Genomic DNA, 22177 nt, shown 5'->3' with positions numbered 1-22177 from the left:
AATTGCGCACCAGGTGCTAAGAAGATAGGCCTCAATGATCTCTTCGCTTTACAATTACAACAAGGCAATAAGAAAGGCAATATTTCTAATTTAAAAATAAATAACACTAATAAAATAAATGGAGATTTAGTAGTTTAATTTTGTTCTCTTCTTTTTGCCCTGTTGATACCATTTCTATGGATAGGCTCCTAAATAACCCCCTACCCCACTTTTAAAACATTTATATTGGAGATCCAGTTGTGTGTAGGGACAAACTGGTTTTCAGCAGCATGGTGAGTACTGTCTTCTGCAGTTGAAACGTTCTGCTGCTTTCATACTGCTGAAACTCCTCAGAATTCTGTTACATTTCCATTATCACTCTGGCTTCAATGTTCCCCCTAACCCACCCAAACCAGATTATTTGGGTGTTTAAGATAGGTGTTTTGACTAGTCAACAGATTGCAGAATGGTTGAAGCCAATGCCAACTTCACCACTACCTCCTCTCTTCTTTCCTACTTAGTGTGGTGCACTTAGTGTGGTACTTAGTGTACATGACCTACATGTGTCTATCTGTACCTAGCTTGAAATTTTGATCCAGTTCTGGCAAAAAAGATAAAAAACTGTATGAAGCTGCTGTCTCACAATTGTCCATCAGAGGCCCTCTTTCAGTGTCCCTATCTTGAGAGATTAGGAGGACAGTGACTGAAGAGACAGGTCCTTTTCTGTGGTGGTACCCTGGTTGTGGAACCTTCCCCAGAGACACTCACGTCTCACCTGCTCTATTGACTTTTCAGTGCCAGGTTAAGGCAATTTTATTCTCCTGGACTGGATGATGTACATCTCATTTTGGTCACTACTGTCTTTCTTGCTGTTTTCCTGCTCTCCTACTGTGGTTCATTACACTTTTATCATATTACTGCTCTTATGCTCTTTTAGTTGGGACTTTTGTGAGTGAATGGATTACTTTAACTTATTCAAATAGACAATAGTTTTATTCATCATCAGTGTTATTGCTATTAGCTCCTTTGAAAGTTTAATATGGAAAGGCTGGCTATAAATGTTCCAAATCAAGAAATGATATGTTCTCCTGATATTTGTAGCGGCTCCAAATTCTCATTTTGAGAGTAATTTTCCAGATTTCAAATTTTCTCCCTGCCTCCCAGCCTTAGTCATGCGCCCATCACATACTTTTCTCCCCTCTCTTTTCCTCCAATATCTGAGCTCTGGTTTTGGTGGGGGTGACTAGCAATTAGTGGGCCAGGTGGTGATACTCAGTATTCGGCCTTCAATGCTGCCTATTGAGAATCTTTTTTCAAACATGAACAGCAGCCTTCCCCAACCTTGTGTGCGTCAGATGTTTCGGACTACACCTTCCAACAACCCCAGCCAAAATGGGCAAAGATCAGGGATGCTGGGAGGTATAGTATAAACCATCTGGAAGGGTTGGGTAAGGTATGCAGATTTTTCCGAATTCTGATGCTTTTTTATTATTTCTCACCACCTTCTGCAACTCTGTCTCCTCTTTACTTGTTAGACATATTGTCTATTCACATTTTGATTTCCACCTGTCTGTCAGTTTTCCAATCATATTTTGGGAGGGTTTTCTTATTGCTTTCATCTTTCCCCCCTTTCTTCTTTTAAATATTGGAGGCCACTGGGCTTCTCTTCTTATCTTGTAACTCTTTTGATTTGGAACTTCATCTTCTGATGATCCCATCAGAGTTTGTGTGACTTCAGCTAACATTTCGATGCTCTTTCTCTATGTCTATTTCTCTAACACTTCATCTAGCAAATTTCAAAGCAGATGGTGCCTCTGTTCTTTTTGTGCTCAATGTTGGACTTAGCTTTCTTTCATCTCTCTTCTTCATCCCACATATTTAGGCTATTTCCAAATGTTGTTATGCTTCTCTTCTCGAATGTCTCCATCCATTCTATCTTACTACTTCTGAGGTTTGGATCCTAAGGTAAGTTAACTTAAGGAAGGTCAGGGAAGGAAAGTTTCCCATCCTCCCCTCACCTCTGTGCTACCTGAAAACCCTTCCTGGAAGCTCAGGGTCCCTCCTGAACAACATGGGACAGTGTTGGAGGCTGCTGGAGGCAAGAGCAATTGACTACAATTGGTCATGGTTCCAGTGGAGGCTGGTGACTCTGATTTCAGTGGGGCTGTAAATCCACTCTTGGTTTCAGTCAGAATGGGCCAGAAATCTAAAAGAGCAGAACCTACTTTGGGGATAGGGTTCAAAATCTTGGGTATGTCCTTTTGAGTTTTGGCTGGTTCTGATTAAAACTCCAAATGGATTTACAGCCCCACCAAAATTGGAGTCATCAGCCTCTACTGCTTGGATCATAAGATGAGACTAAAGTTCATGGAAGGGGTTTCCCAACTCCTCATTCACCAAGATCCCCCTAACCCAAAAATGTTTAGGAGGCCACACAAATCCTCCACAGAAGCTTTGCAGGAGGGGATTGAAGGTGGCTGCAGAGAACAGATGCGGGAGAGAGAAGAAACTGTTTCCCTGAACTTCCTTAATTTATCTTAGGATTCAAGTCCAAATCTTTCATTCTACATCTACTCTTTGATTAACTGCTGCAATGGTTTTTTATTTGATCTTTCAAGCTCCCATATCTCTTCTTCCCATTATTTGGGGATTTGATATCAAAGATCTTTACAGTGGTGAGAAAAAGTTTGTGAACCTCTTAGGATTGTCACATATTTCCAACTTAAAATGTTGGTTATTATGCTTGATATCTGCTAATGTTCTTCTATGTGAAGTATGAGCGGCCAACGTTTGTTAAACATTACTTTTACAGAAATCCCCCAGCTTCTATTTCTATGCATATGGCATAATCTACACCAAGCAGGATATTTCACTATGAACGTGGTATATAAAAGGCAGACGCCACACCAAGCAGGATATAGTTCTATAAAAGCAATATATGGTATGTGTCAGTGGGTCCCAACAGTTGTTAGTGCACTTCAATACCACTATAAAGCAGTAGTGTGGCTCCTTTTATATACCACTTTCATACCATTTTCATAGTGCAATATCCTGCTTGGTGTAGATTAGGCCATGGTGGCTCGCTATGGGGCAGCTGCCAGACCCATTCATTGGGTGCACTTCCGCTCGCCATGCATGTCTGGGGGTGGGGAATCAGCGGCAGAGGCTTGGTGAGCACCCACAGGTACCAAATGGATGTCTGTCCATCCGTACTGCTATGTAGCTTCACAGAGGCATATTCCCCTCTTGTCAATACTCCTGTCAGTTTTATCTTCTCCATACACTACTTGTCAAAGAACTAGTCAATTTCATCCTCCACTTCAGCACTTCCTCAGGGCAAAGGACGGGGCACAACTGACTATTTATTTATTTATTTATTTATTTATTAAATTTATATATCGCCCCATAGCTGACGCTCTCTGGGCAGTTTACAAAAGTTAAAAACAGTGGACATTAAAAAGTATACAAAATTTAAAACCATCAAAAAATATAAAACAACAGTATAAAACAGTATCCATTTTTAAACAACAACATTTCTGGGGTCCATTAAGAAACAAACAAACTTAGCATATGTTGTTAAATGCTGTTAAATGCCTGGATGAAGAGAAAAGTATTGACCTGGTGCCGAAAAGATAACAATGTTGGCGCCAGGCGAGCCTCATCGGGGAGATCATTCCATAATTGGGGGGCCACCACTGAAAAGGCCCTCTCCCTTGTTGCCATCCTCCGAGCTTCCCTCAGAGTAGGCACTCGGAGGAGGACCTTAGATGTTGAGCTCAGTGTACGGGTAGGTTCATGTCGGGAGAGGCGTTCCATCAGGTATTGTGGTCCCAAGCCATGTAAGGATTTATAGGTTAAAACCAGCACCTTGAATTGGGCTTGGAAATGTATAGGCAGCCAATGCAAGTATGGAATATGGCTCTGCTAGGCTAAAGGAAGTTTTGTGTGGAGAGGATGAAACTGACAAGGATTTTGAGAAGAGGAGAACATGTACCTGTGGGGCTACATAGCAGATAGGTGGACTTGTGATCATGTGCACTTACAGAAGATTGATAATAATAACAACAACAACAACAACACCCCATTCCAGAACTTGAGCAAATTTCAAGTTCTGGAGTGGGGTGGGGATTGCACAAATTGCTGCCATTAAAAAAACCCCGCCAGGAATCCATGTATTGGCTCGACTCGCTACAGATTGAGTCAATGCCAGCGGATGGAAATGGAACAAAATCCACAAGGCCAAACCAGAAAAATCCATTGTTTTCACCCGCATCCCAAATGGAATTCTCGTGCATCCCTAAGACTGAGCAGGCACACAAGTCACCTAGGCCTAATCTACACCAAGCAAGTTATTGCACTATGAAAGCAGTATGAAAGCAGTATATAAATGCAGGAGCCACACTACTGCTTTACTGCAGTACTGAAGTGCACTGACAACTGTTGGGGCCCATATACCACTTTCACACATCCTGCTTGGTGTGGCTCCTGCCTTTTATATACTGCTTTCATACCACTTTCATAGTGCAATATCCTGCTTGGTGTAGATTAGGCCCTAGTCAGTCTTCTCCACTATTGTGAAATATGAGATGCAAATGTTATGCAGATTGTTGGTGATGTATTTCCTCTCTTTTGGAGATTCATAATTGGCCTCCCTAGCTGCTGTCTTCATACCTTCCACTGTATCAGTGTGCTCCCTCCCTGCCTCCCTCCCTCCCTCCCTCCTTCCTTCCTTCCTTCCTTCCTTCCTTCCTTCCTTCCTTCCTTCCATGTCTTATCTTCCTTCCTTTACCTTTCCTTTCTGTTTTACCTTTAGGCACCAGACAACACCCCTAGAATGGTTGGGACTGTTCTGCTTCCTTCTTGTTCATCCTACTGCTTTCTGACATGGATTTATCACACAGCTACTTTGGCCATCTGAAGCTCAGCCTACCATGCAGGGAGACATTCTTGAGTACTCTGGAAAGTATCTTGACCTGTTTGACATCCTTAATGATGGCCCTAACAGGTTGTGGAGAGTGAGTGTGACAGATAGCAATATCTAATAAAACGTTCACTGGGAAGTTCTCTATGCGATCTCAATAGGGCTGAATAAAAATAGCTTTCTTCTTGTACATCCATTGCAATTTTAATAGTGCTCAAACCTTCCAAGTGCCAGTCTATCATAATGCCTACAACACCCTACCATTTGCCATGGAGATAATACTAATGTATAAAATGTGACATTTTACATAAGGCGCAGCTGCCAATTGTTGCCCTACTGCAAAAGAAAGAAATGTGCTAATAGTTCTCTAACTAGTACACAAAGTATTTGCTCCTGTAAATAGTTAAAGCCTTTCTTTAAAATGACCTGAAAGTATTTGAGGAAAAGTGCCCCTAAATTTTAATTGAAACCACTTAAAATAATAGAGGCAATTCATATTTATTACATATAATAAAAAGCATAATTGTATTACTCTCTCTAGCACATTCCAGCAACGACAGTTTCTGGAAGCCACTAAAAATGGTTCCCTTAAGTTAACTCTAATCTTTTTCTCTTTCTTTCTTTTTTCTTTTTCTTTTGTTTTGATCCACAGAATAAAGCTCTGTGTGTTTGAAGGAAGATGGTTATTACACTGCACCCTAATTTTACATTGATCTTGTTTAGAAGACACACTAAGCCCCAGTGATTAAGCATTTTGAGCTAAACGTAATGGCTTAGAGCGTTGTGTGAATCAAGACATAGCATGTCATGCGAACCATTTCTAACCGTGGTGGCTACATGACCACGATTTAAACACATCCACTAACCATTTGCTGCAAAGGGGTTAGCGGCCTAGCCAGGGCATAGCGTGTTGCCTAAACAGTCATGATACATTCTTTTTAGTTATAAAGTTATTTATAAATAAGGGCTCCACCAAAAGCAGCCTAGAAATAATTTTAGTTAGGTAGATGTCATAAGATTCTTCAGGGACCTAGGAAAATGCAGAAAGATGCTCTGTCTAAGCAGAATATGGTTTTAGTACAATGGCTCTAGAATTAAAGTACATACACTGAGGCCTACCAGAATCTTTCACAGCAGCCTGAGTAGCTTGTGTAAAGTGAGCGCTAGAGATCAAACCTGGGGTGGAACTATTCCAGATCCTAGTATGCTAAAACTGCTAGAAAAACACGGAACGGGCATCTAAATATTATATTTGTATGTTCCTGTTTGTTGTTGTTTATTCGTTCTGTCGTCTCCGATTCTTCGTGACTTCATGGACCAGCTCATGCCAGAGCTTTCTGTCGGCCGTTGCCACCCCTAGCTCCCCCAAGGTCAAGTCTGTTTAGAGACCTACAAAAAGGCCCTCAAAGTGGCAATCTAGAGTTGCCTGATAAATTTGGATAAAATATTTTGTAAACTTCAGTTGTATTTATTTTCTGAAAGCAGATAGAAGCGTGATGATTTCCCATGAAAAGGGGAAATTTGCAACAACTTAAACTAAGTACACCTATGTTCTACTACACTAAATGATTGTTGATGTTTGCTAAAGCAGAAGTCCTCAATTTACCTCTTTACCAATATTGGTGGAAGGTCTTTAAAGGAATTTCAAGGAGGAACAAAAACAGCAAGAGGCTGGGCCAAAGTCATAAGCTGCCAGAGTTTTCCTTAATATGAAATGTTGAACAGAGTTTAGTGGTTCCTCATTGTGTGAAATATCCAAGGAATTTTCAGTAAAATAAGGCCTCAACTATACCAAGCAGGATAGTGCACTATGAAAGTGGTATGAAAGTGGTATATAAAATGCAGGAGCCACACTACTGCTTTATAGTGGTATTGAAGTGCACTGACAACTGTTGGGGCCCATTAACACACACCATATACCACTTTCATTCCACTATATCCTGCTTGGCGTGGCTCCTGCCTTTTACATACCACGTTCATAGTGCAATATCCTGCTTGGTGTAGATGAGGCCTCTGAGGGTTTCTGCATATCCACCTGCTAGTTTCAGACAGATGCTAATATCAAGTTAAGAAGCCGCAAATCAAAAGAGGGCAATTCTTCATATAGTTTCGTTTATTACTTTTCACCCTCACCTTAAGGCAGTGTACATGTATCTCTCCATCTCTCTTTTTATCTCACAATAACCTGGTGAAGTGGGTTAAGCTGAGATAGCGAATTCCCCAAGGTCACCCAGTGAGCTTCATGACTGAGTGGGAACTTAAACTTCTTTCTCCTTTGTCTTAGCTTGACATTCCAGCTACTACACTACGCTGTCGATGATTTTCATCGTATTAGAAACCATCTGCATTAGCTGTTTGGGCCCAAACAGAGTTTTGATCGTTCCCAGTTAATATACCATTTATATGTGAACGAGTCAAACTAGAGGAGACACTATTAAATTTCTGACAGGTATGGTGCCTGTACATTTTTTCCCCAGTGGGGCAATTACTGGCTTTGGGTGGGGATGATTGAGCTCTGTGCACAGCTGCTCTGAACTACTAAAACAAGTAGGGGATCTGGTATGGCATGTGAAAAAAAGCTGTTCCACTTTGTGCTACTGCAAGGGGTGTCTTACTACTTGAGACACCCTAATGTCTCAAGCAGGAAGTGCTGTGAGGGGGCCATTTAATAGGGATCCAGATGTAGTGAGAACAGCTCTCCGGCTGCCCTCTAGCTGCTCTGCCACTGTGCTGAAGAACCGCTGCCTCTAAGAGAGCACCATTGCTCCTGGCAACAGGAGCGAAAAGGAATTTATCTGGTGGCAGCCTTTCTGCTGGGAGCTGCGCCCCCTCAGCCACTAGGCCTCTGCTGGAGCGGCTGCACCAACCGACCTCACACCAACAGAGGCGAGTGTAAATTATACCAGTGCACGTCACACTGAAATGTTGCATGCCTGGCAGGAGGAGCCCTCCAGCTGCTCTGCTACCACCACCTCTGACAGTGTGCCATTGCTCCTGGAGCTGCATATCAAAGAGGCCAGGAGGAAGGGTGCTGAAGGTGCATATTACCTTGTATGCCCCTTCTCCAGCCAATGTCACCACAAAGCCCCACCTATGCTGTGGCTTGAGGAACATCTCCTCATTCCCCCACCCCCCCACCCCACCCCTCACCTGCAACTGTCAGGCAAGCCGAAAGCGGAGTAGGGCAAGTGTCTACAGTGTTTAATAAATAAATGAATAAAAATAATTTAAAAACATAAAACCTTGGGTGCATGCCCTAATGAAAGGTGCACGCCTATGCTTTCATTATTTTATTACTAGAGGTGCTAATGCTTCAACTTCTGAGCAGGCCCCCAGGATGCTTTATAGAGAGGTCACCAAGGCTCTGATTGTGCCAAAAGCGATTCTGAGCCTCTGTATTAGCTTGGGAACATCAAAGGGGAGAGAAGCCACCAGAGATATCTGAACATGTGCAGGGTACCTTTCCCGCACTACTAGGTGATGATGGTTCCATTATTTATTCAATTTATTACTTATTCAATTTATATCCTGTTTATATACAAAATACCCTAGGCGTCATCATTCTAGTGGACAGGAGTCAACGGCCTATATTAGAGGTCGGCAACTTGTAGCCCTTTAGGTATTTTTAACCTACAACTACCATCATTCACCAGTGACTATGCTACCTAGAGCTGATGGGAGTTGTACCCCACAACTTCCCCACCCCTAGCCTATATAGTTGCTTTCTGATTAGTAGAAGCAGATCAAATTATGAATGCAATATATAAAACGATTGCGTAAATCTGCTTAGTTTAGGGTCTTTGTTTTTTTGTTTGTGCAACCACATATCTCTGTTGCATGCACATAATCCTTAACTCTTGTGAGTTTGATGTGCACATTCGACAGTGACAGACTTTTATTTCGAGCGCAAAACCAAAGCAAAACAATATGAAGATGGGAAGCAGATATTTCATCTTATTTCCCCCCTGCAATTAGGTGGGGTTTTTTTTTTGTCAGTCTATTCCTTCTAGCGCAGATGTGTTTTGTGGCATACTAGATTTCTTGCAAAAGAAAAGATGATTATTAATAATATGCTCCATCATACTGAGTAACTCCAAATTGCTTGGGAATAATAAAAGTCTAATTGTGAAGACTGAAATGCGGATAATAGCTGCACTCTTCTGTTTGGAAAAGAAAAACAGCTTAATTTTAAGCCCATTATTTCTCCCGTCCCCACCCCCTTTAGCACAGTGAAACACAAAATGGTTATAATTTTGAGCAGATATGTTCCTTATTAGCCACTCATCACTACTTCCTTGCTATGTTGTCGGGCATGGAGAAAGGCCCTCTCTCTCTGTCTCTCTTAGGGCACAATACTATGGGTTGTGTTCCTACTAGCTGAAGGACTTTTATCTATCTAAGCATGCATAGGATTAAGCCTCAATACAATGTCCACAATCCAGCTAACAGTATTTATTTATTCTTTTCATTTCATTTCTATACCACCCGATAGCCGAAGTACTCTGGTCAGTTCACAAAAATTAAAACCACAAGCTACAGCATAAAATTTAAAAAATGGAAGCTTAAAACCACAATATAAAAGTACAACCAGAATAAGACCTTGACAAAGTCCCATTGCTACCAATAGAACAAGCTAGTTGCAACAAATAAGTTCTATCACTTTCAATCAGATGAATATTTGTCCGGAATTCTTCTTATAATACACTAATTTATCCATGCTAAGCGATCCTAGAGCACTCCCTTTGTGAAGTCCAGACAGAACTAAAAGTTTGCCTTAGGGCATAAACTCCTACCACCTTTATTTGAGATTTCAGTCCATGGACAAATATACCACTGTCAAACACCTGCAATCATATGAAAAATACAAAACATGTACACACCGAAACATGCTAGTAGAAGCATCCTTAATTAAACTGTTAATTGCAATACTTTAATGAAGCTAAGTTGATGAATTTCAAATCATTTGCTGATCAAAGAGAAAACCAAGCATTGTATGCTGTTTATTAGCCACATTTAATAATAATTATTTTATATGCTTTAATTGTTTCAACAGAATGAGCTTCTGCAGAAGCCACATTTAAGTTGTCAATACTGTTATAAACCATTATAAAGCAGTACTGTAGTTCCTGCCCTGTATTGCTTTTGTCCTTCCATCAACAGATTTCCTCAGCAAAACCCAAATCTATTCTTTCTGTTGCTTAAAATTAGGTTTTGAGAATAAACATTTACATAAGGCTGGAACATTGGCCAGGCACGTCATAGCAACCCAGTTTTTGTAGGATATTTTGTACCTTGGGTTGTTGTGAATGTGGTAGCATGCGCCTCTGGTATGGTCTGCAGTCATTTCTACTGCACCCAAGGGCAGCTATGTTGTTTTCTGTGACGTGTGAGCCAGGAACTCTAGCTTATCTCTCACTCAAAATGGCTTGCTTTATTTCTGAGCCAATTGAAATCTAACCATCCCTCCCCCAGAAAGCTCCCAAAGCCTGCCCCTTGCATCCAGTGAGCTTTCATTCCAGCCAGCCAGCCTCCAGGTCCTCAACCCAATCAAGTAAACCAATCCCATACCTCTCCCTTCCATTTAAGCTGCACCTTCTGGTGCTATTGTCATTGGCATCAGCAGCACTCTGGCCATGGTGACAGCACAGGAGTGACTTCTCCCTCTTCTCCCTGGCCAGCACCTGTTGCTGGTTTGCCACATTAGCCCTCGTGGTACTTGGAAAACGAAGTTAGTACAGTGGCAGTAACCCTTCAAGAAACTCTATTACCCAAGAGCTGCAAGGGCCTACATGGTGTGCACACACCCCCAGGTACCAACTGGAAAGGGATGGAAAGAAGGAGACCTCCCCCCTTCTCTCTCACAACACTCAGAGCGATGCTGCCACTACTACCACTACTGCCATTAACATTGCCATCAATAAGCGTGCTTTCAAGTGAAGGGGGCAGCAAGTTTGGAGTAGCAGGCAGCTTGACAAGTGTATAAGAATTCTTCCACAACCTGTGCAGGGTTCAAAATCATGTGGGGACCCTACTTGTGTAGAGCAAGCTCCCCAAAGAAGATCTTGGCCCTCTAACATGGGGAAGGTGGTATAGTTGGGTGAGCAGATTGTGACGCAGGGGAGCCAGCAAGTGTATCTTTGCTCTCCCCTCCCCTCCTGTGATTCTAATTGTGTGAGGGCTAAAACACCTGAAAAGGGCTGAGGACGCAACCTAATCTCTTGCTGGAGAATTCCACATACTGGGTGTCCCTCAGGAAGAGGCTCTCTCGTGCATCCTCACAAACCATATTTCAGAAGGCTAAGCTGTATTGTAGGTCTCAGGGCAGGCAAGATGGCAGCTGCATGTCCTGGAGACATGCTCAGGATGTGCTCTTTCTCAAATGGACCTGGAACCTTGAATAACCATACTACCTGATCACATCACAGACAACGTGTTTCTATAATGCCACCTTCAACTCTGTGAAGAAATGATTGCCTGCTTCCTAACTTGGTTGTTCTGGAGCTACATTCGTTCAATGAGATTGCATTATAATCTGATCTCAATGAAACGCATACACCCTCTGGGGAGAGATGTTGTTTTTTCATGCTCCGTAAAGATGAGCAACAACAGATAGGCAGAGGGGACACGAAACATAGACTGTCAGGGTGATTTGCGTTTGCATCAGTTGCCATGACCTTCCAATTGTTTATTTTTTCTATAAATAGAAAACCCTTTCATGGAGAGAGACAAGCCGTGTAGCAATCACAAAGTTGTCCAACTGCTGACAGTCATTGTTAGTGATGCATTTCCTCTAACGAGGAGACAGGGGGAAAGAACCAAGTACATGCAATGTTTTGTGCCATGGAACACTCCTAGTTCATGCAGCCTCCTCCTCCATGAGGTGACTGCTGGATGTCATGGCCTGGTTGGGTAACGGCTGTGTTAATCTAGTCTCGTCAATTGACCTACTAAAGTTACTTGCCCACTAGGAATTTTAGTAGCCTCCTGCCCAGCCACTATTTACCTAAGGCACATTGCCAACCTGAAAGGAAAACAAAAACAACTTAACCCTTTTCCGATTTCTTGAAAATGTCCATTTGGTTGCATGCAAGCAGTTCTCACTTGTGACAGGCAACCAGGTGACACAGGCCTGAGTAATCAGCCCAATAACATTCACAGGAGAAACATTGGTTCTATATTTAGCCCTTTAACATCTCTTTAAAAGCCAATTCTAAAAGTTCCTTTACAGGTCCCAACTACGGGTAACATTAATTGTGCAGTGTGTAGCTGTGTGTGGTGGTTTTACCTAGTGTGTGCAGTGGTTTTTGTTTTTTAACTTTAGTGTAATTGCGCAGGAACCCAGTTTGGATCAAGGCCAATGCACACTGGGGCTAAATCTACACTAGTGCTGTATAGCAGTGTATCAGTACAGTGATAACTATTGGGATACATCACATTCAATATACCGCTTTCCATAGTGTTACCTCCTGGGTTTTATTCCACGTTCAAAATGATTTGACACAAGGTGTAGATCTGCTTTGGAAGAGGAGAAATAAAACTCCCTACTCTATTTTCTCCTCAGAATTCTACTCCACCCCCCAGTGGATTGTGAAGAAGTCCTCAAGACAGCTTACAAAGCATACCTCTATCACAAGTTCAAGCAATTTAACTCTACCCTGTGGTGGAAGTCCATCTTTCATTGGTCCCAATCCTCTTGAAATACCTTTTCATTAAAAAAAATGATTTAAAAATGAATGCCACCACCGCATTATATTGACTTAGCAGATGCCATTTGCAATTGACATGAATATAACAGCATCCCCAATAAAATGTTCTCTTACCTCCTCTTTTGTTTAGCTTTGCAAACCCTGGCGCATAGCTATTTGATGGAGAAGGCATGGATGATGAACTGCTGAAGAAGGAAGGGGCTAGGCCAGAGACCAAAGGTTCGTCGCATTTTTCTGAAAGACAGAGAAGAATGGTATTTTTTTATAGATGCATGTATGGACTCATGGCTCAAAAATACATTTTAAAACAGAGTTAGGGTGTGATCCTATGCATGTTTGGACAGGAAAAAGTCCTAAAACTCCCATGCTGGTGGAGAATGCTGGGAATCGCAGGACATTTTTTTTTTTTGCATAGGATTGTGCCCTTATATGTTAAGAACATGCTGCCTTAAGAAAAGTATCATTTTGACCAGAACATCCTGCTACAAGTCAAATATCCCAAGGGATGTGATTCACACCACACTGAAGTTAACAATGAAATGATTGTTGAGTACAATGAAATTCTATTTCATTCTGAAATACAAACACCTCTAACAACAATTAAATTATACTTTTGCCAGCTTTGTAACTGAAGGAACCCTTTCCATATAGGCTTGTCTGCCATGGAATTCTAGCTTATTGCTACAGTTTTGGGGTAATGTGTTAGTATAGACCAAGTACTGCCTAGACCTGTTGGCCCTTGCTATTGCCCTGCTTGAATGAAATCTGGGACCTAGAAACTACCCAAGTCTCTCATACAGGTGTCCTACTGCAGCAGATCAGGCCAAGTCACTGCCATTCCTGCTCTTCTCATTGACAAATCCCTGATAAGCCTCCAAAGAACTCTAGGAGTGTCCACAATACACTTCAAAAGTCACTGTTCCATAATTATGTCCTGCCATACATAGTCTAAGGGTGGACGTCTAGTGTAGGGATGGATGAATTTGTCAGTTTTGCTTTCGCCCACATTTGAATTTTTAAATCTCAAGTTTCGTCTGTTCCAAATATGACAAACTTTGAGAATTTTGGTAACTTCTTATCCAAAACAAACTGAAATGAAATTCTCACCCTTCTGCACCAGCCAGATTCAATATCTATAGCTATTTTCCAGCTTTGGGATGTCCATACCTGACATAGAGTTATTAATAATGAGGAACCTATCAGAGAAAAAGAGGTGGCGACCGTAATTTAGCACCACAACCATGGTTGAATACACAGGGACTCAAACTCAGACTTTTAAGACTAAACACCCAAAGCCCTGGGCCTGGATGGAGAAATTTGTCAATTTCCCTATCTCCCACATTTGTATTTTTAAAATCTTTCCATTCCAAATATGAAGAAATCTGCATATTTTAGTAAAGTTGAATTCTCACTCATCCCTTGTCTAGTTGTCAAAAGAACATAAGATGAGCCATGCTGGATCAGACTTTGGCCACAGCTAGACCTAAGGTTTATCCTGGTATCATCCAGGGTTCACCCCTGCCTGAGCACTGGATCCCCTGTGTGTCACCTAGATGAACAGGTTTGACCCCTGGACGATCCAGGGATAAACCTTAGGTCTATCTATGGCCCAAGGGTCCATCTGGTCCAGCACTCTATTCACACAGGCCATGTCTACACCAGCCCAATAATCCGGGCTGGTCATGGCCTAATCCTTGTGTGTCCAAATGATGCACAGGGACTCCCAGGGGCAGGGGGGATGGGCACGGGTTTTCCCAGGGGTAAAGAAAACCTGGGAAAACCTGATTCTTCCCACGGTCTTGGGACCATCCCGAGACCGCAGGAAATGGCACCAGAAATGGGCACTGAGCCATGCAGTGTGGCTCCATGCCCATCGGGGAGAGGGTGGCAGCAATTTTGCCATGCCTGGGATGGCAGGGAGGGGGCTTGGGGAGCAGTTTCAGGTTTGTTTGTTTTTAAGTACTCACTTTTTCACTGGAGTGGGGCCTCGCTCTTGCGCGACCGGCCCCGCTCATGGGGGGAAGATGGTGCCCGTAACATGCCTTTTTCCTCCTGGCATGTCATGTACCATGTGTGCACCCTGGGGGAAGATCTCGCAATCAGGATATTGTGAGATCCTCCCCCTCTCTCCCAGAAGGCTGGGAGGTGTAGAAAAGGCCACAATTGTCAACCAGAAACCCACAAGCAGGACATGGGTGCAACAGCTCCCTCCCACCCATGCTCCCCAGCAATTTTAGGATGTTTTAAGAATATATTGCTGTTTTATTTGTATATTCTGTACAGCACCAAGTACATTGTTGGCGCTATATAAATAAATAAATAATAATAATAATTTTTTATGATGTTTTAACAAGGTATATTATGTTCTTAATTCAGTTTTATGTATTTTATATTTACTGTTGATCCCCACCTCAATCAAAATGGAGAGGTGGGTAAGAAATAATAATAATAATAATAATAATAATAATAATAATAATAATAATAATGGCTTACTGCCTCTGAAACTGGAAGTAGCACATAAGCATCGGAACGAGTAGCCATTGATACCCTTCTCCTCCAGGAATTATCTAATCCCCTTTAAAGCCATCCAAGTTGATAGCCATTACTACATCTTGTGGTAGCAAATTTCATAGCTTAACTATGCAGTGTGAGAATGAGTACTTCGTATCATCTGCCTTGATGACCCCATTGGGTTCTAGTATTATGACAGAGAGAGAGAGAGAGAGAAATGTCTCCCTGTCCACATTCTCCACGCCTTGCATAATTTTGAACACCTCTATCATGTTTCCCCTTACCCTCCTTTTTTCCTGAGCTAAATAATCCCAACTATTATAACCTTCCCTCATAGGGGAGATGCTCCAGAACCTTAATCATTTTAGTTGCCCTTTTCTGCACTTCTCCCACTGTATTCTAACACTTTGCCAGCATGGTGCGAGGAGTATAGTAAGAAGGCTGGGTAAGGTTAAATAAAGGCTGTTTAAGCAACCTGCAACCATCCCTTTGGGAGAAAGCCCCCCCCCCCCCATCCATGTTTTAGGAAATGCATAGGAGAATAGCACAATAATGTTATACTGTTGTGGGGAGCCATCAATACCTTTATGACATCAGCAATCTTCAGACCAATCCCCATCTTTATTTCAGGTTGGTTTGCATGCCTAGCAACCAACAGACCCAAAGAAAAAGCTTACTATGCTTAACACGTCTGGAAAAGAGATGTCAAGAATGTACGCACAAAATCATGCACGCATCGCCCATCCTCATAGCCACCTGTCCTTACACAGCCTCACTTTTTAAATGAGCTCTCCACTAGAATTGTATTAAAAAGCAAAGCATACAACTCACTGAGCACCATTTCATTGTAACCTCCGCCATACATGTCTGAAGGGAATGGCATGTGCAAGTTGTACGTGGTTATCAGAGTAATCAAAATGGCAGTGTCCTGTCTAGGACACTGAGTCTGCAGTTTAGGGAAATAACTCATCTGCACTGCGTTAATCACTGCAGATGCAGCAAGAAGTTAAATTTCAGAAGCGTAATCTGCATTTGCAGTAATCTCTATAATCCTTTTAAGCACTTTACTTCTATTGGACTCAGAAAAGAGAAGATTAGCTTATTGTCTAAAGTGGAAAGGAGGAGAACTTTTTTTAAAAAAAATCCATGCTTTGCTGGATGAAGGAAATGTTTAGAATTAAGAATGTACTTTATGTTAGGCAAAACTTGAAGGAAAAGGAAAAAGAAGAAGAAATTATTTTGCTTCTACTTCTCAGCTGCTTACACTTAGAATAGATTTTTCTTCTTTTTTCTGCATTAATTCTTCTCCTTTCTTTAAGGCCTCTCTTTATCAACAATGAAGGAACTAACTACTGCAATACATTCTATTTAGTCTCTATCTATTCACTGTGGCACAGCCTATGCTGTGTAGATGCAAATGAACTTTAGTTAATACAAGTAGAGAAATCTAACTTAACCCCTGATGGGAGCAGTTCCATCACTAGAAGGTCTATATTTCTGGCACAATTAAAAGACACCATTCGATATACTCTTGAACGCTACAGTCCACAAAATCTGGTTGCCTATATGCCTCGGTAAAGGGAACTAGAGCAAGTTGCCAACTCTAGATCTTAAAAATATTAGATCCCTGGCATATGGAAAGCTATGGATTGGAGATAGAGTAAGTCAAAACTTAAAGTATCAGGTCAGGATTAAAGCCTGCATGGAATCTAGCAGGACCTGGGAGATCCGTCTCCTATTTGTTGCTGAAGCTCAGAAAGGTACTGCTGTCCGGTGGTGAGGCCTAAGGGTAAGGAACCTTTTTTCCTATGAAGCACCATTGACCCAAAAGAAAAGTCAACACTAGCATGCCACTGATGAGATGGAGCAAGAGCTACTGATGGGCAGAAAAAGAGCCAAAAGTGAATGGGGTTTATAGCACCACACTGCCCCTCTCCGGGGTCATCCCACATGAAATTAGATCAATGAGAATGCAGTTTTAAGACCAAAATATACATGACATAAAAGATATATAACAGGTTTTCCTGACTCCATGACCATATTATATTATATTTATGTATTATAAACTTACGTACGCGCCACAACATTTTTTTAAAAAAAAATAAGGGCTTCTCTAATTTGCATAATTGTTGGAGATGTAAAGCATCAAATGTTTCTTTTATTCATAAGTATTGGCAATGCCCAATAGTATGACACACACCACACACACTCACTATTTTCCAGATCAGATTAACAGACCCCTCCGCTCCCATGGCTGCTTCTAAGCAAATAGAAAGAGTGGTTTTGGCCTTGGGGGCTGAGTTTGAATAGGGGGCTATATTGTACATGGCTGTTTTGTCCTAGCTTTTGGAAGGGTGATTTAGTTCAGTTCAGGGACAGGATCTCTTCTCCACTCTTTGCAGAAGGGTGATTTAGATCTGGGGAATCTTCCCTTTCAGCTGCCTGCCTGGGACTGCAGGTTTGGGTTGTTGTTGTTGTTGTTAGGCACCTTGAAAGTATGAGTAGATGGCTGGTGGCCTGCATTTGGCATGGTGGGCCGAATGTTGTGCCGGTCACAACACAAACTGCAGTTTGCACCCATCACAGGTATACTGCTGAAAATCTCAGCCTTGTGGTGAATTTCCCCCCTGTTGCTATCATTTAGAGTTTTCTGTTAAGGACAAGTGTGGTTTTTCACTTGTGGTTTCTCCCCTCCATGCCATCATGCCTAGGACTCAGATCACTCGCCATGTGATGCAGCAGCATCACCAGGGTCTGAGTGTCAGCAGAGACTAATTACATGGATTAGAAGCAGGAAAAGATGCTATGTCACAGGAAAAGATGTCTCAGGCTGAGTCAGGCAATTGGTTCATTTAGCTCAGTATTGTCTACACTGACCGGCAGCAGCTCTCTGGGGTACCCGACAGGTGTCTTTCTCAGCCATACCTGAAGATGCTAAGGATTGAAACTGGATCCTTCTGCATGCAAAGTAGGTGCTCTACCACTGAGCCACTGGATGACGGAGATTACAGGAGTGTAATTGTTTGCAGGTTTCATTTAGTGGGCATAATATATAGCATGACTCTCCAAGTCCCACTGAAATCAATGGATGTTAATTGTGAGTATTTAGCACTCTATTGCTTGCAATGGGACTTAGCTCCAGCTAAAGTTTGCAGGCAGGTGCTCAGACTCTTAAGTGAACTGCCGTTCTTAGGAGACTGTTGTGGTAGAAGGATTTGCCTGTGAATGTGTATAACCTACTAACCCACTTGTATGGCCTCTTGAGGATTAGGGAAATTGAAATTGCAGAGGTCTGGCAATGCTGCGATCAAAACAGTCACGGATTGTAATCTAGATCAAATATATTCCTATAGGTGACTGTGCGTAGATAGGTTTGCCTGTGTGTACATTTTTGACACCCCTTTAAATAGTGATGTCCCCCAACCCCCGGGTATTATAACACAGCTTGCCATCACAATGTGATGTCTCTTTTAAAAACAGTAGACTGCAGCTCTTCAAATACATTCATGTACCCCGTATTCAGGGGCCCCAGGGCAGTCGCTCAGAGCAACGCATCCGTTGTACAGCAAGTGCACCACGCAAAGGCCCGTGTGCTTCAGATGTGGGCATTGTCAGAAGAAGGAGTATGCCTATCCGTGCACAGCATCTCATCTCACACTATCGCCCCGCTCGGGCTCTCCGCTTCTCGCCTGCCCAAGGACCTCCACTTCCCTTACTCGGCTTCGTCCTTTTTCTTCTGCTGCCCCTTACGCCTGGAACGCTCTTCCAGAACACTTGAGAACTACAAACTCAATCACTGCTTTTAAAACTCAGCTAAAAACTTTTCTTTTCCCTATAGCCTTCAAATATTGAATTTGTTCTGACTTTATACTGTTAGCTTCACCCTACCCGGTGCCTGTTTACACTTCCTTGTGCCTGTTTGCATTCTCCTTCCCTCTTTATTGTTTACTACAATTTATTAGATTGTAAGCCTATGCGGCAGGGTCTTGCTATTTACTGTGTTATCTGTACAGCACCATGTACATTGATGGTGCTATATAAATAAATAATAATAATAATAAATAATAGCACATCATTTCTTATCAGTTTAATACTTAAACCGTGGAAGTTTTATTGTGTGAACTGAACCCATTGAAAAGTACGGCATGTGAGGTAGCACTGGATGATGTGCAAGGTATTTGTGGTGTTTATTTATTATTAATATTTATATACTGCTTAATATAATAACATAATGTAACATAGTATAATAATAACCTAAACAGTTTCCATATAACTATATTAAAACCACAGTATTAAAAGACACTATTAAAAATCACCACTTACAATACACCGTTAAAACAATTTCAGCTACAATAATAATACAAGCAATGCAAAAACAATAAACTGGATCAGCAGCATGATTCATTATGATTTATGATACCCAGAGAAAGCCTGCTTAAATATTTAAAGCATTTTAAAAATACAACATTTTTAATGGAGGGTATTCCAGAGGTTGAGCATCACTACCGAGAGGGCCCACTTCCAAAATGTTACATGGCATCATTTCTTGGTCATGGAATGACCAACAAGGCCTCCTCTGAAGATCTTAAAGGTCAGCTGGGCATATATAAGGGAAGGCATTCTGTTACGTATCCTAGTGCTGAGTTGGTTAAGGCTTTGTATGCCAACAACATAATCCCAAATCTGTTAGATCTGCGACGAGCCTTTAAGACTGTAACACATGCAAGCTATCATTTGATGTGGCTCCCATCAAGTGATGAAGATGTAGGCATGTAAATACAAACATTTCTATAGTAGCAGGACCAGATTCAACAACCCACCCACCCCACATTGCATGAGTACAATGTTGCAGTTATAAAAGTACAAGTATTCGTTCAAAACATATATGCCCTTAATCCACTTCCGCATCACAAAGCAAAAGTGGACACAGAAGTTACAGTGCTATACAGTACACCAACCATGCAACATACATCTGCCATCCTACCGAACACATCTGCCACCCATCAATCCTAACTCCAAATCCTAGTCTTGCCCTCCATCCTAAAATCTCAAGACCACTTCTAAACCCCTCTCCCAATCCCACACCCCACTTTCACTTAATCCCAATTTCCATTAACTGCCAATTTTGCTCTATGCGCCAACCTCCTAATCCCTGATCCTGGGTTATATCCAGATTTAGTCATGCTTAGAGTAGACCCAAAGAAATCAATGAGACATTAGTTGTGCCTGCCTATCTTAAATCCCATTGACTTCAATGGGTCTGCTCTAAGCCTGCCTAAATCTGGACCCTGCCCCCAATATTCCACCACTCAAACCTAACTATGAATCCCAACCTCTCCCCTTCTCTCATAATTCCTAAACGTAACATTAACTTCCCCCACACCCCGAATCCTTCACAAATTTTCTCCACTTCTTGAAAAATGTTTGGCAAGGCTCTAGTCTGATTTAGTATAAAGCAATTCCATGTATCTGATCTAACCCCAAACGCCAAAAGCCATCTCATGTACAACTATAATAGAATGTCACTGTTTTTATGACTCTCCATGACATATTTTAGCTTTAAAACATTGTGCTGCTGATTCGTTTGAAAAGGGGATCCTGTTGAATGAAAATTTTATTGGCTATTGTGAACAAAACAGGAGAAGCAGGATAGTAACCTTAACAACTGGAACAAAAAACAACGCCCCAAAGCTAGCAAGTCTGATTTAGAAAGTAAGGAGCCCCTAATTCATTTTATTTGACAGTGGAAAATGCCCCAGTAAAACCTCAGTGGAAAGCGCTCATGTGAACGAGAGTCTATTTCTATGAAGCTTCTTCTAGTTATCTAGAATCATCAGTATCAATTCATTCATTGCCCAAATAGTAGCCATTCTGGGGATAGGATTTTTATAAACTAAATATTAGGGCTGTGCTCCACTTCTCCTCGGACCGGAGAAGCAGAAGCGGGTCAGGGTGCTTCGCCTCCCCTTAAGGTGGAGGCGAAGAGAATCAGGGGAGCAGTGGAGCGTCGTAGAGCGGATCGAGGTGAAGGTGGATCCTTCGCCTCGATCCGGAGCTCCGCAAAAAAGGTAAGGGGGGTTTACTTGGCCCTGCCGCTGCCGCCACCACCCATGGGACGACGGCGGCAGAGCCAGGTAAGGGGGGGAGGGGGTCTTACCTGGTCCGTCGCGGCCCGTCGCCGGCTTCACTAGAGCCCGCAGCGCAACCTGGAAGTTACTGATTGAGCTGCGGGCTCTAGTGAAGCTGGCGACGGGCCACGACGGATGCAGGTAAGGGGGAGGAGGGAGGGGTGCCTTACCTGGCGTCGCACCCCGCTGCTGCGGAACTCCCATTCAGAGCCGGAGCTCTGCAGCGAAGTGGAGCGGACCCTAGGCAGATTAAGGTGGAGCGGCGTGGGCCCGATCCACAATTTGCGGATCAAGAGCGGAGCAGGGGGTCCGTGCACAGCCCTACTAAATATTTATCTTTCTAGCAACCATTTCTTACACTTAGTTGTCCATCTTCAGTACTTTCATGTTTTCTTGATCATCAATCTGAAAAGTTTTCTTTGCAGTGGCTTTACACGCCCCCCCCCCCCAATGAAACACAGAATCATGTCCCTAGAGCCAATTTTGGTAGAGATCACTGCACAGAATGGAATGCTATCAGGTTTTTGTTTGCGGAGCTGGTGCTTACAGAAGGCTGCTGAAATTGAACATTGGAAGGGGAAATAATAGAGCTAAAGCAAAATGTGACATTTGTTATTTCCTTTATTGTTTGCATTTTTGGGTCTGTGAAGTGGAGTGTCTGCACAAGGGAGTCTCAATTTAAAGGGGATGATTTAGGATGCGAACAATATTTGAAAAATGCCAATAGTCTCACTGAACAATGGGAGGACAAAGAAACACAAGCTATTGTACGAGTCTTGGACTAAGTGCTAGAAAAATTAGGGAAATCTTTCATTTGCACTTTGCATTTCACTTTCAGTTTCACTTTCATTTGTTTTGCCACTCAGACCCCACCCCTTTTTAAACCAAATGATTTGGGGGAGGGGTGGTGTTATGATCTCCTGCACAGAGGG

At 42.3% G+C, this 22177-nt stretch overlaps 1 protein-coding gene across 1 annotated transcript in view; it reads right to left on the bottom strand.

The window, feature by feature from the left end:
* CNTNAP2 (contactin associated protein 2) overlaps window positions 1–22177 on the bottom strand; it is a 1454514-nt gene that overhangs the window by 911274 nt on the left and 521063 nt on the right. Inside the window, exon 2 of the mRNA XM_063129070.1 lies at window positions 12721–12840. Coding sequence (XP_062985140.1) covers window positions 12721–12840 — 120 coding nt within the window. The remainder of the gene's footprint in view (window positions 1–12720; window positions 12841–22177) is intronic.

Source organism: Elgaria multicarinata, chromosome 1 (assembly GCF_023053635.1).
Source record: "Elgaria multicarinata webbii isolate HBS135686 ecotype San Diego chromosome 1, rElgMul1.1.pri, whole genome shotgun sequence".
NCBI classification, from domain to species: domain Eukaryota; kingdom Metazoa; phylum Chordata; class Lepidosauria; order Squamata; family Anguidae; genus Elgaria; species Elgaria multicarinata.
Note: the sequence above shows the minus strand (reverse complement) of the source record. Positions and strands in the feature narration are given on the sequence as shown.